We start from the raw sequence: 16294 nt of genomic DNA, 5'->3' as shown, positions 1-16294 counted from the left end.
GGCGAAAAAAATCTGGAGAAAAGTTTTCTCCATCCCAGACCAGGAGCAAAAAAAAGCAAAAACCCTATTTCTAGCTAAAAATGTGGGGATTTCTTTCAGAACCCTTTGGACACCCCTCCCTGATGATAAATGACCAGAAGGGAAAATAGTAAGTTTCGTACTTTGGCGAAAAGAGACATCGCAAATTTTGGGTGGGATAAAAAAACAAACGTTGAGAAAAGATAGAAAGCAGGAAATTTTTTCCAGGAAATTACTGTTCCATGTAAATTGGGGGGTTACATTAAATTGGATGCAAGTATATTTTCTCGGAAAAACGCAATTTTAAAAACCGTTAAACGCCTGCTGCGACCACGTGCGATGTTTAAAACACTTGGTGCATCCATACCGCCCATCGAAAAATCAGACCCAACACGTTAAAACCTTTTTCCACAATTTTTTTTTTTCGCCCAAAATTTGTGAGGTCGTTTTTCGCCAAATTACTCAACTTACGATTTTTTTTCCCAGTAATTTATCATTAAGGGGGATGTCCAAAGGGTTCTGAAAGAAATCCCCTCATTTTTAGCCAAAAATTGGAATTTTTCTTTTTTTTTTTCTTCTCCTGGTCTGGGATGGAGAAAACTTTTCTACAGTTTCTTTTCGCCTGTGGCCGTTTTCGCCTGTTTTTTGGCAAAAAAAACGTCAGTTTTCACCGTTAATTGAATACGGCCCTAAGACGCACATTCGAGCGAAGAAGACACTGAACAAGCGATATAACATGGGAGCTGTAGCGCAGAGAAAGGCTGTTTGGTGCGATAGCAGCAATAGTGTATTAGGACACATCTGTATGGATTTCTTACTTCCACATTTTACCTCACTGTGATCACTTTTATAAAGCTGGGGCCAGGACACCAACAGCTCTGTATTATTCTTGATCCCACCACACCTTTTTATTGTTGGTGTGTACGTATGTGTACAAACACACATATAAAGTGTGTATGTATCATAGTCTCTTGCATGTAACTCCTTTCATGCTGCAAATGTGATATAAGTTAACAGCTTTGATTTGTGATGAGTTACCCATTAATCTAAACCCAAGAAACATGTTTATAATGTAAATACAGCTTAACTGGCCACAACGTCATTATTCAAATTATCTCATCTTTTTCTTGTCATAGAGATTTGGAGCCATTCGCTATGAAGACGTGGAAAGCATGCGCACAAGAAACCGCCTCTATGTCATCCAGACTTTAGAGATGACAACTAAACAAAATGTGGTATGTGCTAAATGTCAGTATGTCACTGAAAACATTTTGTCTCCATTGTCTTAGAATGTGAAGTACAGTGTAAATACACTAATAAAAGTAATTCTCTTGTTATAAGGTGAGAGGACAAAGCAGGACTTCCCCCACCCCTGCAGTTTTCTAATATTCACTTAGTTCATAATATAATTAGCAGGCAGTCTTTGAGACAACTTAAAATCATCTTTACAACTGGAGTTGTCATTACACTTTAGTGCCAATGACCTTATTGTACAACAAGGCCTACACCACAATTAGGAAGCCATCATGATGTATGATTGTTGTCACCTGCTCTCAGAGCAGTCTATGGGCCGAATCCAATTAGCTGCAACTTTATTTATTAAGATTATTATTTATTATATAGCGCAACAAATTCCATCGCGCTTTACAATTTGAATTATACTGGGTTGTAAAAGACATACATACATACATACATACATACATACATACATACATAAAAGACATACATAAGGGTAAGAGGGACCTGCTCACAAGCTTACAATCTATAAGGAAATAGGTGTTGATACACAAGGATAGGTGCTACATATTGCAAATTGGTCCAGCCCGATTGCAGATGTTCTTGGTGGGCTGTATAATCCAATCACACTGGAAAGTTGGCCTAGGGTTAAGAGGATGTTAAATTGAAGAAAGAGAAGATGTGATAGGTGTTTATTATAAGAAGAGAGTTAGATAGGGAGCTATAAAAGGTTAGGTGGGCGGTCCTGGAATCTGATAAGCTTGTCTGAAGAGGTGAGTTTTCAGAGAACGCTTGAATGTTTGGAAACTAGTGCAAAGTCTTATTGTGCGTGGGAGGGTATTCCTGTAACCGTGCATGGGAACAAGTAAAGCGCGGGGATGAGAGACGCAGATCTTGTGCAGAGTGGAGATGTCGGGTTGGAAGATATTTTGAGATAAGTGAAGAGATGCATGTTGGTGTGGTTTGGTTAATAGCTTTATGTGTGAGTGTAAGTATTTTAAATTGAATACGGTAGAAGACTGGCAGCCAATGGAGGGACTTACAGAGTGGATCAGCAGACACTGAACGTTTGGTGAGAAAGATCAACCTCGCAACTGCATTCAAAATGGATTGTAGTGGGGAGAGCCTGTTTTTGGGAAGACCAATAAGGAGACTATTGCAATAGTCAATGCGGGAAATTATGAGTGTGTGTATTAGAGTTTTTGCAGTGTCTTGCGTAAGATATGGTCGAATTTTGGCTATGTTTTTTAGATGTATGTAACAGGATTTAGAGACAGATTGAATGTGGGGAACAAAAGACAGTTCAGAGTCAAGGATGACACATAGGCAGCGAGCTTGTGAGGTGGGGTTGATTGTCGAGTTGTCAACAGTAATAGAGATCTCAGGTTGGTAACTACTATTGGCCGGTGGAAATATAATTAATTCTGTTTTAGAAATATTAAGTTTGAGGTGGCGAGATGACATCCAAAATGAAATGGCAGAGAGACATTCAGTGACACGGACCAGCACAGTTGGTGACAAATCTGGGGAGGATAGGTAGATTTGAGTATCATCTGCATACAGATGATATTGAAAACCGAAAGAGCTGATTAGTTGCCAAGAGAGGTGGTATATATTGAGAAAAGCAGAGGACCTAATACTGAACCTTGTGGTACTTCAACTGATAGAGGTAGCGAAGTGGAGGTAGAATCAGAAAAGCGAACAGTGAAAGAGCGATTAGATAGGTAGGATGAGAACCAAGAAAGGGCTGTGTCTTGAAGACCTAGGGATTGTAGTGTTTGTATGAGAAGAGAATGGTCAACAGTGTCAAAGGCAGCAGAGAGATCTAGAAGAATTAGAAGTGAGTAATGGCCTTTAGCCTTGGCAGTGACCAGATCATTTACTACCTTAGTCAGTGCTGTCTCAGTGGAGTGTTGGGAACGAAAGCCTGACAGAAGTGGATCCAATAAGTTGTGGGTGTTAAGAAAGTGTGTGAGGCGAGTGTAGGCAAGTCTCTCCAGCAGCTTGGAAGGGCAAGGTAGCTGGGAGATAGGACAGTAATTTGAGAGAGAGTTAGGGTCAGAATTTTGTTTTTTCAAAACTGGAGTGATCACTGCATGCTTGAACAGTGATGGAAAGATACCAGTAGAGAAAGAGAGATTACAGATTTTAGTTAAGTGTGGAATGAGCTCAGGAGACAGAGCTTCACTGATTTGTGAGGGTATAGGATCAAGAGGAAACGTAGTAGAGTAGGAGGATGAAAAGAGTGTAGCTACTTCATCTTCATTAGTTGGGTCAAATGATGAGAACGTGCCACTGGGTTCAGGTAGGGAATTGAACAAGACCCTGGCTGAGGAAGTGCATACCATTTCATTTCGGATATTATCAATCTTGTTCTTGAAATAGGAAGCGAGATCTTGTGCACTGATAGTAGCAGGTGGATTGGGTGACGGAGGGGTAAGAAGTGATTTAAGTGTATTAAAAAGTCGCTTGGGGTTAGAGGCTTGGGCAGAGATAACAGATTGGAAATATGTCTGTTTGGCATTATCCAGTGCATTACGATAAGAGTGGTAGATCGTCTTATATGTGAGGAAGTCACTTGGAGTATGAGACTTTCGCCACTGACGTTCTACTTTATGTGAGAGTTTTTGTAGGTGTCTTGTGAATTTGGAATGCCACGGTTGACGTCTAAGTCTACGCGGAATGTGATGGGTAGCTGGAGCTACTTCATCAAGGGCTAGTTCTAGGGTCTGGTTCAAGTATGATACAGCAGTCTCAGGAGAAGTGAAATTAGAAATGGGCAAGAGTGATTGTTGCAGAGAGGTGGATAGTTGTTCAAAATTAATAGCATTAATATCTGCGGGTTTGAGGAGGTTTGGTTGATTTACTTGGCGTTGAAGTAATGGAGGAGAGTGTGCAGGTGATAAGGTTATCATCTGAGAGAGGGAAAGGAGAATTAGTGAAATCAGAGACTGAGCATAGTCTGGTAAATACAAGATCAAGGCAGTGGCCATCTTGATGAGTAGAGGAGTCTGTCCATTGGGAGAGGCCAAGAGAGGATGTTAAGGAGAGAAGTTTGGAGGCATGAAGGGACTGTGGACTGTCAATGGGGATATTGAAATCACCCATAATAATGGTGGAGATGTCAGAGGATAGGAAGTGAGGGAGCCAGGCAGAAAAATGTTCCAGAAATTGATTGGGTGGTCCAGGTGGACGATAGATAGCAGCAATGCGCAGAGAGAAAGGAGTGAAAGTCCTAATAGAATGTACTTCAAATGATGTAAATGTAAGGGATGGTACCTGTGGAATAACTGTATATGTAAAAGATTGGGACAGTAGTATTCCTACTCCACCTCTTTTACTATTACCAGGCCTGGAGGTGTGTGTGAAGTGTAGACCACCATGTGAGGGCGCTGCAGGGTAGGAAGTGTCTGATTGTGTGAGCCATGTTTCTGTTAATGCCAGAAGATTAAGGTTATTTGAAATAAAGAGGTCATGGACAGATGTTAGTTTGTTGCAGACAGAGCGTGCATTCCAGAAAGGCACATTTCAGTGTTTTGGAGGGTGATGGGAGGCATGTGATGTGTCTGAGGTTTGCTGGAATAAGCTTAAACGTATTTTACAGTAACTACAAAAATCCTATTTTCTTTCATCTATATTGGGGGACACTGCTGTAACTTGGGGAAGTTCTAAATCTAGACTGTCAAGTCATGATAGAAGAAGAGGCCTTGACTTAGCTGGTCATTTCTGACTGGCACTGCATAGAGACTAGAGTTTAGTTCCAAGGGACTGTCTAAGGTGTCTTCTAACAATTACCTTGGGTGTTGAGTTGTTGCAGAATAGCGGTGCACTTTGTGGTTTAGCTGAGAGGCCATCTTGTTGAAATGTTGAACTTCTGTTATTTGCATAAATCTTCTGGGTGGATGGTCTGTCCACTGAGGTAGTCGATTGCCAAAATGGTTTGGGGATATCACGCTCTTCCCAATGCATGATTTTGGATGTTTCTTGCATGGCCAAATTACTCTTGGTTTCCCGTTGGTGATTGATGTAAGCCACCGCTGTCATATTGTCCGATTCAATGTTTACTAATATGCCACTCGAGAGTCCCTGGATTTTTATACGAAGTGATGTTTATTTCACAGACCAAACTCCCTGGAATCAAAGGGATAAGGTCACTGGCGTCCCGCCTCACCTCAAGAGGCTGCGAGAAGAAATGTGTCCCACGGAGCTTTAGGTGTCCAAACGGAGTGACAACTGAATTATTCCGTCGGGTGCCTATTCGTATAGACTCCCAGCAGGGGCGTCTAAAACAGCTGAATTGCCCCCAAAGTCTCGTAGGCCTCAACTCCTCCTTAAGGTCTCCATGCGATATCGTATGAAATCACCCTTGAAATCTCTCCGGCAGTTGAGGTGAACGATGTGCAGCAAAAGCTGCACAATGTTCACCCAATCGATCGTCCACAATCTAATGATTTTCATAATCATTAGATCGAGTACGATCTGACACAGATGCATATAGCACAGTGAGATTCGTGCTACTTGCATCTGTGTCATTGACACAGAGCACGGACGGGTCCGTGAGACCCGTCTGTGCTGCTGTGTTATTTCAATGACACAGATGGACGCACAGACCAGGAGATCCGTGCTACTTGCATCTTTATCATTGACACAGAGCATGGACGGGTCCATGAGACCACTCTGTGCTGCTGCGGTAAAAAAAACCTGTGTAAAAAAAAAAATATATATATATATTGCCTGCCCCAGCCCCCCAAAAAAGCAACCAGCCCCGGGCTTTTAGTAACCCAGTGCTGGGTGTGCTTAAATTCAGGGGACAACCGCCGTAGGGATCCCCCATACTCAAGCACAACCAGCACTGGGCTAGTCAGAACCAGTCCTGGTTGCCAAAAAACGTGAGACAAACGACGTAGGGGTCCCCCATATTCTGCGCAACCAGCACTGGGCTCTGATCCGGTCCTGGTTCTGGAAATACAGGACAAAAAAATGAGTAGGGTTTTCCTGTATTTACCAGCACCGGACTTTTTCTAGCGGGGGGGCTGATGCCACAGCCAGGGGAGCCCTTTCACCGGGCCCCCCCAGCCGCAGCATCAGCCCTGACCGCTAGTCAGCACAGGCCGGGGATCCTTGGGGAGCTAGGGACCAGCCCAATAATGGGGTCCCTCCCTCAGGGCACCCCAGGCTGATAGCGCGGGGCTATCCCCGCCACCCCTAGTGGCGGTGGGTGGCGGATTGATAATGTATAGGTATTGTGTAAAAATAGATTTGTAAACATTGTCTTTACAAGTAGAACTGCTGGTCCCAGCAAGCCTCCACCGCATGCTGGTACTTGTAGAGCCACAAGTACCAGCATGCGGGGCATTAAGGGCCAGCTGGTACCTGTAGTACACCTGTAAAGAAATGTTTAAAAAAACACAATACACACCGTGAAAATAAAGTTTTATTAAATACATACACTCACACATACTCACTTACATTACCTGGAGCGGTCCCCTTGTCCCTGTAATATCCATGGTCTTGGTAAAACAAGAAAACTAAATTACACGACCAACGCACTAGATAAACAGCCAGGATGGTTGTTCCCTCCCGAATGAAACGCTAAGATGCGGCTCTAGCCTTTGTAGAGCCCTAACTGAGTGTTCATTGGCTTAGAAGAGGTCAGTCCCCGTCTCTCAGCCAATGAACGGCTCCCTCCATTGAAGTGCTCTGTGTCAATGACACAGATGCAAGTAGCACGGATCTCCTGGTCCGTGCGTGCATCTGTGTTATTGAAATACACAGCAGCACAGACTGGTCTCACTGACCCATCCGTGCTGTGTGTCAATCATACAGATACATGTAGCACGGATCTCCCTGGTCCGTGCTACATGCATCTCTATCATGTACGATGTGACAAACGGTATACGATGTTTACGGTTTTCCCGTAAGATCTACGATCCAACTAGACGGCGGGGATGCGCATGCAGAAACAACACACAATGTGCACGATTGATCGTTATGATCGATCGAAATTGTCCACATCTCCGCACCGTGTATGGGGGCGTTTAGAGTAGGGGACAGATTCTGAATCACCCAAAAGGTGAGCCTTCAAGGTCTGATGGAAGCAGATTTCAGCATTTTCTCCAAGGAGGAGGAATCTTGGTAAATTCCAGTTCAAGATTTTGGACCCAGAAAGACTATTGAACAAGTGGTGGCCGGGATGAAGTAACTAGAACACTGCTATGTTCCATATGGGAATGTTGTTTACCTACCTCTGGGTGGACCTGTGTCTAGGTGTATGAGGATATTTCTACTTCAGGGTCCATAGGGTATCCACAGGATACCTTGGGGTATAGGTGTGACGTCAGTCGCAGGGCACCAAAGAGTTAAGCTTTCAGCCTCCCAGGATGCACTAGGTCCCCCTCCTATACCCCGCCCCCGGGCCAAGGCACCTCAGTTTAGTTTGGTGCCCGGCCGGAGTCGGGTGCACCTGTTGGAGTGGGGGCTAGAAGAGCCCCTGAAGCTTATTCTTCATGCAGCTGTGGCTGCACAACTGGATGAACAGCATGGACAGTCAGTCATGACGTCCATGCTGTCTTCCCTACACCCCGCCGGTACCAGAACGCCGGTACTGATCCGGGGATGCTGGTGGGCGTCTGGGGTCACAGCTAGCGGTGACCCCAGATGCTCCGGACCATGGCCGGATTCAAGGGGGACAGAGGTAAGCAGCAGGGTCCCGCGGTGGGTCCCCGCTGATCACATGGTCCTAAGTCCCCAGGCAGGGGGCTCCCTGGGGACTGGCTGCAGCGTGGAGCCAGGCGACCAACCTGCGCTTCCACTACCCCCTGGGACAGCGGACCGCAGCAGAGCGGTAGCGCTGCGGCGTCCCAGGGGTTAAATGCATGCCAGGGGAGCGCGCCTTCCCTGTCTCACAGCCGGCGCCTCCCCCGCTGCACACAGCCCTCTCTGCATGCTGCCGACTGGTCCTGTGGCAGCGCTCCTCCCCCAGGCCAGCCTCCTCTCTGCTCCTCGGCGGCCATCTTCTCCAGAACGCATGGTGAACGCTGCTGGAAGCGCTGGACGGAAGCATCGTGGTCTGGGTCCCCCCGCATACCTCTCCTCCGCTGTGGTCAGGTCTGTGTATGCAGCGCTGTGTCCTACCAGGCCCTGTGTCTGTGTAGTTGAGTGATCAGCGCTGTTAGTGCAGGAATTGTTATTTTTCTGCATTGTATGTGACTGTGCTAGCGCTGCTGCCTGTAATCTTTTCTTCTCTAAACTGTCAGCTTTATTACTGTCCCTGTTCTTTCTGCTAAAGCCCTTGCGGTGCGGTGCTGCAGGGTGGTCTCTCGCCTATTTAATACTTAATTGGTGAGAGAGGTCACATACGTGGTGCCATCATGTCTGAAAGTGATTTTCCCCTCCGGCTACAGTGTACCACGTGCAAAGTACCGTTAGCGGAGGGGGAGGGTAGCGCGGAGGGCCTTTGCCGGCAGTGTTTGTCCATGGCGCGGCCTATTACGGTTACAGCACCGGTACAGGAGCCGCCCTGGGCTTGTTTCGCTCAGGCGTTAACAGCTTTAGTGGGCCAGTTAGCTCCGCAGCCCGCGTTTACTCCGATGGGTTTGTCCCAGCAGTCTGTGGTGTCGTCACCCATGCAGGGGTTCCCACGACAATTGGTGGTACCCCACAGTCTCCCTATTTCCCCGCTCCCGGGTTCTCAGGAGCCAGCGTGGGTTAACTCCCTGACGAGTTCTGTACAGCACTTGTCGGATGTGTTGCAAGGGGAGTCTGTGATGCGGTCTCATAAAAGGCCGGTGGCGTCTCTGTCCGCTCCTTATGAGGATGACGAAGGGACGTCTGATGATGGGGAGATTCTAGATCCTTACGATCAGGAACCTCTCCATACTAAGGACGCTGATGCTAAGTCCAAAGTATATATTCCTGGACTTATTCGGGCGGTCCGCACAGCCTTGGTGATTGAGGACGAAGTTCCCCCAGCGGCTAAATCTAAGTATGCCTTTTTCAAAGATGTGAAGGGCGATGCCACAGTCTTTCCTCTTTCGGGTCAGTTGGTGGACCATTTAGAGGAGGCGTGGAAACAACCTGGCAAAAGATACCAGCCGCAGAGACGCCTGGTGGTGGCTTATCCGTTCGCGGATAATTATTTTGCGAAGTGGGAATCCCCTCCACAGGTGGATTCTCACGTGACCCGTCTTGTCCGTAGTGCCACATTGCCGATGCGATCCATGTCCTCCCTTAAGGATGCTACGGACCGCAAGGTAGAAATCTGCCTGAAGTCCGCTTATTCCCTTGCAGGGGGGGCAGCACGGCCGGCTATGGCCATTTGCTGGGTTGCCAGAGCGATGGAGCGCTGGGCGGATTCATTAGAGGCTTCTTTTGAATCCGACTGTCCGGCCGATCAGGCGGAGTTGATTGGCAATCTCCGTGATTCGGCCACCTACGAGGCGGCTCTAGACATTAGTACTCTGGTGTCTAGAATTTCTTCAGCAGCGGTAGCTGCTCGTCGCACCTTGTGGCTGCGATCCTGGAAGGCGGACGCAGATTCCAAGAAAGGTCTGGAAGCGTTGCCGTTTACCGGAGAAGTTCTCTTCGGTCCGGATCTGGATAAGATTGTGGCCACGCTGGCGGCAGCCAAATCTGCCTGTCTCCCGTCGGCCGCTGCTCCTTCTGGTTCGGGACCATCGTCCTTTCGGTCATCTAGGGCCCAGGGCAGGCCCAAACCACAGTCGTTTCCTCGACAGGCTGGCCCTAAGAAATCGGTCAAGCCCCGGAAGCAGGCATGGAGTACCAGACGTCCGGCCCCCAAGCCAGATGACAAGCCTGCGGCCTGACGGTCCGGGCCTCCCTTTGGGGGATCCCAGGGTGGGAGGCCGCCTGCTACAGTTCGCCCAGTGTTGGTCGACCACTACGACAGACACTTGGGTTCTGGAGGTGGTTTCCCACGGATACGCCCTCTCCTTCCGGCACAGACCCCCGGCTCGCTTCTTCACCACGGGTCTCCCATCAGACCGGAACAAGGCTACGGAGCTGCGGAAGGTATTGCACACTATGCTCCAGGCTGGAGTTATAGTGGCGGTTCCATTCTCCCAGAGGGGCCAGGGTTTCTATTCAAATCTATTTTTGGTACAGAAACCCAATGGGTCATATCGTCCGATTCTCAACCTCAAAGCACTCAACAAGTCTTTGCGGGTCCCGAAGTTTCGGATGGAGACCCTACGGTCCATCATTCTGGCGCTGGAACCTGGGGACTACTTGGTGTCATTGGACATACAGGACGCTTACCTGCATGTCCCTATTCTTTGGCGCCATCAACAGTTCCTCAGGTTTGCAATCAGCAGCGACCACTTCCAGTTTCGGGCGTTACCTTTTGGCCTGGCAACAGCACCACGTGTTTTCACCAAGGTGATGGCGGTCATGGCGGCTTCTCTGCGGCTGCAGGGAGTTCGCATGTTGCCGTATTTGGACGACCTGTTATTGGTGGCAGGATCTCCAGAGCTCCTGTTACGCCACTTGGACCTGACCATTGCACTGCTGCAACGGCACGGCCGGCTAATCAACTGGCAGAAGTCCACTCTAATCCCGTCTCGGAGGATTCTGCATCTTGGAGCCTTATTGGACTTGGGACAGCAAAGGATCTTCGTGACGGAGGACAAGATCTCTGCTTTACAGTCAAGGGTGCGCAGTTGTCTGCACAGCCGCCGGGTGTCCTTACACTCGGCGATGAGGTTACTGGGCTCCATGGTGTCGGTGTTCGACATGGTGGAATACGCCCAGTTTCACTCCAGACCTCTGCAGCACCTGATCCCTGTCCAAGTGGAACGGGCTGACTCAGTCTCTGAAGTCCCAGACGATTGTGCTCACCCAGGAGGTTCGCCTGTCCCTTACGTGGTGGTTACAGACGACCCACCTCAACAAGGGACGTCCGTTCTGGGTTCCAAATTGGGTCCTGTTGACAACGGACGCCAGTCTTCGGGGCTGGGGAGCAGTTTCGGGTCCACACTTGTTCCAGGGCAGGTGGACGCCGACAGAAGCGGAGCTTCCAATAAATATCTTGGAACTCCGTGCGGTCTTCAATGCTCTCCAGCAGGCACAGCGGTTTCTCCAGGGTCGCCCGGTGCAGGTCCAGTCGGACAACGCTACCACCGTGGCCTACATAAACAGGCAAGGAGGAACTCGCAGTCGGGCGGCTCTCGTAGAGGTCTCTCGGATCCTGGTTTGGGCGGAGCGCAATCTTCCGGCCATATCAGCGGTCTTCATCCCGGGAGTGCTCAATTGGGAGGCGGACTTTCTAAGTCGCCAGGACGTTCATCCGGGGGAATGGTCCCTGCACCCGGACGTTTTTCAACTACTGGTGGACAGGTGGGGTCTTCCAGAAATCGATCTCATGGCGTCCCGGCACAACAACAAGTTGCCGGTGTACGGGTCTCGCACAAGAGACGAAGGGGCGTCTCTGGTGGATGCTCTGTCCGTCCGGTGGACGTTCCGGTTCGCATACCTGTTCCCTCCGGTCTCCCTTCTTCCACGGGTAATCCGGAAATTCAAACAGGAAGGAGGGACGCTCCTGTTGATAGCTCCCGCGTGGCCCAGACGGCACTGGTTCTCAGACCTTCAGGGTCTGTCCGTGGACATTCTTCTGCGGTTGCCGCTACGACCGGACCTTCTGTCTCAGGGTCCTTGCCTTCACCCGGACCTGACTCGGCTGTCTTTGACGGCGTGGCTGTTGAGACGGCCATGCTGAGGTCCCGGGGGTTTTCCAGCTCTGTGGTGCGTACCATGTTACGAGCTCGGAAACCGTCTTCCGCGAGGATATACCATCGCGTGTGGCATACGTTCTTCCAGTAGTGTCGACCGAGAGGTTATGCACCGCGGGAGTTTCGTCTGTCTCGGATTCTCGCCTTCCTGCAAGCGGGACTAGATCATGGGCTTCGCCTTGCTTCTTTGAAGGTACAAGTTTCGGCCCTATCTGTCTGGTTTCACCGTAGGATTGCTACAATCCCGGATGTGCGCACCTTTATGCAGGGTGTTCTCCGCATTCAGCCGCCCTTTGTTCCACCTGTGGCGCCTTGGGATTTGGCTGTGGTCCTGAGGGCTCTCCAAGGACCGCCGTTTGAACCACTGGGCTCAGTGGATCTTAAATGGCTAACAGCTAAGACTGTTTTCCTTCTGGCCATTGCTTCGGCCAGACGTGTTTCTGAGTTAGGGGCTCTTTCTTGTAGACCCCCTTTCTTGGTTTTTTATGGGAACAGGGCAGTGCTCCGCACTCGGCCCGAGTTTCTTCCCAAAGTTGTTTCCCAGTTTCATATTAACGAGGAAACCGTTGTTCCGGCCTTTAACTCACCGGGTCTTTCCGTGGGTGAGGCCTCTTTGGATGTTGTGCGGGCCTTAAGGACTTATGTTGACCGCACTTCTTCGTTTAGGAAGTCGGACGCTTTGTTTGTCCTCTTTGGCTTCCGTAAAAAGGGTTGGCCTGCTTCAAAGCAAACTTTGGCAGCCTGGATCCGTATGGCTATTTCTGAAGCTTATCTTCATGAAGGCTTACCGGTCCCTCCTTCTCTGAAGGCTCATTCCACTAGGTCTGTGGGTCCTTCGTGGGCAGCTCGACGTGGTGCCTCGGCAGTTCAGATCTGCAAGGCTGCTACGTGGTCTTCTGTCCATACCTTCGTGAGGTATTACAGGTTTGACACCTTCGCCTCTCAGGATGCTTCCTTCGGGCGGCGGATTCTCCTTTCTGCACAGGAGCGTCCCCACCCTTAAAGGATACTGCTTTGGGACATCCCCAAGGTATCCTGTGGATACCCTATGGACCCTGAAGTAGAAAGTATGAGATATGGTAAGAACTTACCCTTGTTATCTCTATTTCTACGAAGTCCATAGGGTTCCACAGGACTCCCGCCCTGTCGCACCTGTGCTGCAGATGGGCTTTGCTCTGGTCACCGGTTTTCCGTCTCCCTCTGGTGAGAATGTGATTCTTGTATGTGTCCAGATCTTTGTTCTCTCTCTTCCTTCTCCTCCTCCGGCCTATGGCTTGGTAACTAACTGAGGTGCCTTGGCCCGGGGGCGGGGTATAGGAGGGGGACCTAGTGCATCCTGGGAGGCTGAAAGCTTAACTCTTTGGTGCCCTGCGACTGACGTCACACCTATACCCCAAGGTATTCTGTGGAACCCTATGGACTTCGTAGAAATAGAGATAACAAGGGTAAGTTCTTACCATATCTCATATTATCTGTATTAACAGATGCTGCCAATGTACAGCTCCAAGAACTTGTCAAGATTGCAAATTATGTAAGGTTTTCATTATTAGAAAATAAGAAGCACTATCTGCTTTGAATAAAAACTGTGATTCAGATCTTCAAAGTAGTGATGATAAAGTCTTGAAGCTTCTCACTTCCTGGATCACCTGGTCCCAGTACCCACTGTCACAGCATTGTAGTTAGTTTGTTAAGTTGTGGAGAGCAATGCAGAGAAGGAATACAACTTCAGTTAATTAAATGTATCAATAGGATCTTAATGGTGTACAGCAATTATAAGTTAGAATAACCTACATCTTTCTGTATGGACAGTAGTGATACTATGCCTTGAAGCAAAGCTTGTAGGTGAAATTTTATACATTTGTTCTATAGGTTAACTTTTGTGCTTGACCTATAAGTCAGCAACAAATTAGCAAAAAAAGTGTCTTAAAATTTACAAATGTGTGTATCAATTTCTCATTGGTAGTCTGCCTGCACCATGTATTCTCAGTGATTTGTTTTATAAATGTCCCTCATTATATAGATGCATGGCATGATAAGCATAGCCTGTCTTTCCCTTATTTTTTTCCTGCAGGTTCGAGTTGTCCTGCAGGATGTGAAGTTCAGCCCTGCTGATCTAGATGAACTGTATTACTTATTTAAGGTATTTCTAGGTCATTAACTGTTTGTTGTTCCAAGTAAGGCTGGGTACACATTAGGCGATTATTGGACAATGTAATTTTCAGGCAAATTGGAACAACATATCGTCCAAATCACATAGTGTGTACTCTCAATCACGCGTTCACGTGCGTCATCAGCAGGGTCTTTCCATTTGATTTGCTGCACGTCAGATGGGCCGACCACGCTGACGACGGCATGCAGGTAAATGCAGGATGGAGGGATATAGTGCACGGTTGTACACTGGATCGCGCAGTGTGTACGGCCGCCCGATATATACCCTTCAGGTCAGCTGGGATACATGTCATTCTGATGTGTACCCGGCCTTATGGTATTTGCACACATTAAATATGCTCTCGCAAGTTACACTTTACCTAAAAGGATGAATACTGATTTTTTTTAATGATATCCAGGAATAATTTTTAGGTTTTTTTCTTATTGGGACAAATACATGAAAATGTGAGTAAAATCTACTACACGTAAGTTTGCAAATTGGATATAATGTGACTGCTTAACTCCTCAAGCTGTGTGGCCGAATGACTTCTAGTATAGGATAGACTATGAAATGGAAAATCAGGGTTGATGCTGCTGGAAATGATAATTTTTAGATTGTATGTATATGCGCTATAGTAACATTTCATCAAATTATCAGGCATAAGGGTTGTTTTTGAGGTTGACTCACTTCTGTATTGGGCCATTTGTGATATTGCAGAGCACTTGCCCTGTTTTTAGGGGTTTTAATTGGGATGTAGTCAAATAGTCAACAATGGCAATGTCGGCATTCATAATGTGGATACCACAATGTCGACAGTTATGTCAACCGGCGAAATGTTGCCATTGTCAGAACGTCGACATTAGGGATAGGCTGTGGGAGGTTTAGGGATATGGCTGCGGGGGGGATGTTAGGGTTTGTTGGAGGGGGGTAGGGTTAGGCACTAGAGGGAGTGGTAGGGATTAAGAATAGGGGAGAAATACTCCCCCCGAGTGCTGGAGAATCTGAGGTCTGACCCGGAAGTCAGTCACATGACCACTGGGACATAGAAGACGCTGCTGGAGCCGATGGGAAGAAGTAACCTCTGCTGGGCCACCAGGTACTATGTCGATGTTCTAACTTGTCAACATTTCAGCATAGTTGACATGAATGTCGACGTGGTCACACCAGGTCTGTAACAAGAGGTGCGTGAGATGCACTGCCCTGGGGGCGGCACTGTCGCTGCCCCACGGCACCTGCATCTGTCTTGTAGGGTGCCTGGAACACTACTGCAGAGCCGCCTGGAGCATCATTGGGCCACTCAGAGCAGGCACCCTGCAGACTGTGGAGCAACGAATCTCTGGGTAGTGCTCCACTTCTTAAAGTAGGTTACACCCGGGACCCCACACCTAGGTGTGCCGTCATGACGTCAAGGAATTCAGGCACTGTTTATTACTGTCGACATCATACCCAACTAATTTTCATTTGCAAATTCAGTCAGGTGAATGCAAAGAGGAATTGTAATAAAGTATTTAGTAACAAGAAAAATATTAATTAGGATCATACTATTACTTAAGTTTGGATACTTTTTTTTGTACATTTTTTTTAACACACAAATGGACTAGGAGGCCTCAGACAGATGCACTTTATAACGCTTTTCCCTTATATTTGTGAAAGCGATGGCTTGATATAGGTCTTGTGATTTAAAATTTGCTGAAAACTAATCGGTAAACTTGTTAGAAAATTATCAAGCATGAGATTAAATACTGTATATGGTTGTCGAAGCACAATTGGATTTGACCTTTTATTCAGTGTACTGTATTTCATTGTATTTATTCAAGAGAGAACACTTCTTGTCTTGCTATTGGAGTTTGAACAACAGTAGTATCCTCAGTCATCATGACCCAAGCCTGCCATACCTAGAACAATACCACATAGACTGCCAGCAGTTCCGGACTCTCTACCATCTTCTCAGCCCCTGGGCATACTCTCCCAGCGTAGACTCACTTGCATTGTGGACTTTCCGTCTCTTGGATGAAAACTCTGATGGGCTCATTAATTTTAAAGAATTTTCATTTGCTTTTGGTGAGGAAATAATTAGTATTATGTGTATTTGAAATGAATTATACCAACATATAACCAACATGTTGGAAAAACCGTGTCATGTATA

General features: G+C 47.7%; 1 protein-coding gene across 1 annotated transcript in view; it reads left to right on the top strand.

Moving 5' to 3' along the window:
- TBC1D8B (TBC1 domain family member 8B) overlaps positions 1 to 16294 on the top strand; it is an 84405-nt gene that overhangs the window by 57091 nt on the left and 11020 nt on the right. The window contains exons 14-16 of the mRNA XM_088482798.1: positions 1155 to 1253; positions 14071 to 14139; positions 15966 to 16209. Of these exons, the coding sequence (XP_088338924.1) occupies positions 1155 to 1253; positions 14071 to 14139; positions 15966 to 16209 (412 nt within the window). The remainder of the gene's footprint in view (positions 1 to 1154; positions 1254 to 14070; positions 14140 to 15965; positions 16210 to 16294) is intronic.

The sequence above is a fragment of the Taudactylus pleione genome, unplaced genomic scaffold, assembly GCF_031769625.1.
Source record: "Taudactylus pleione unplaced genomic scaffold, aTauple2 ptg000296l, whole genome shotgun sequence".
NCBI classification, from domain to species: domain Eukaryota; kingdom Metazoa; phylum Chordata; class Amphibia; order Anura; family Myobatrachidae; genus Taudactylus; species Taudactylus pleione.
Note: the sequence above shows the minus strand (reverse complement) of the source record. Positions and strands in the feature narration are given on the sequence as shown.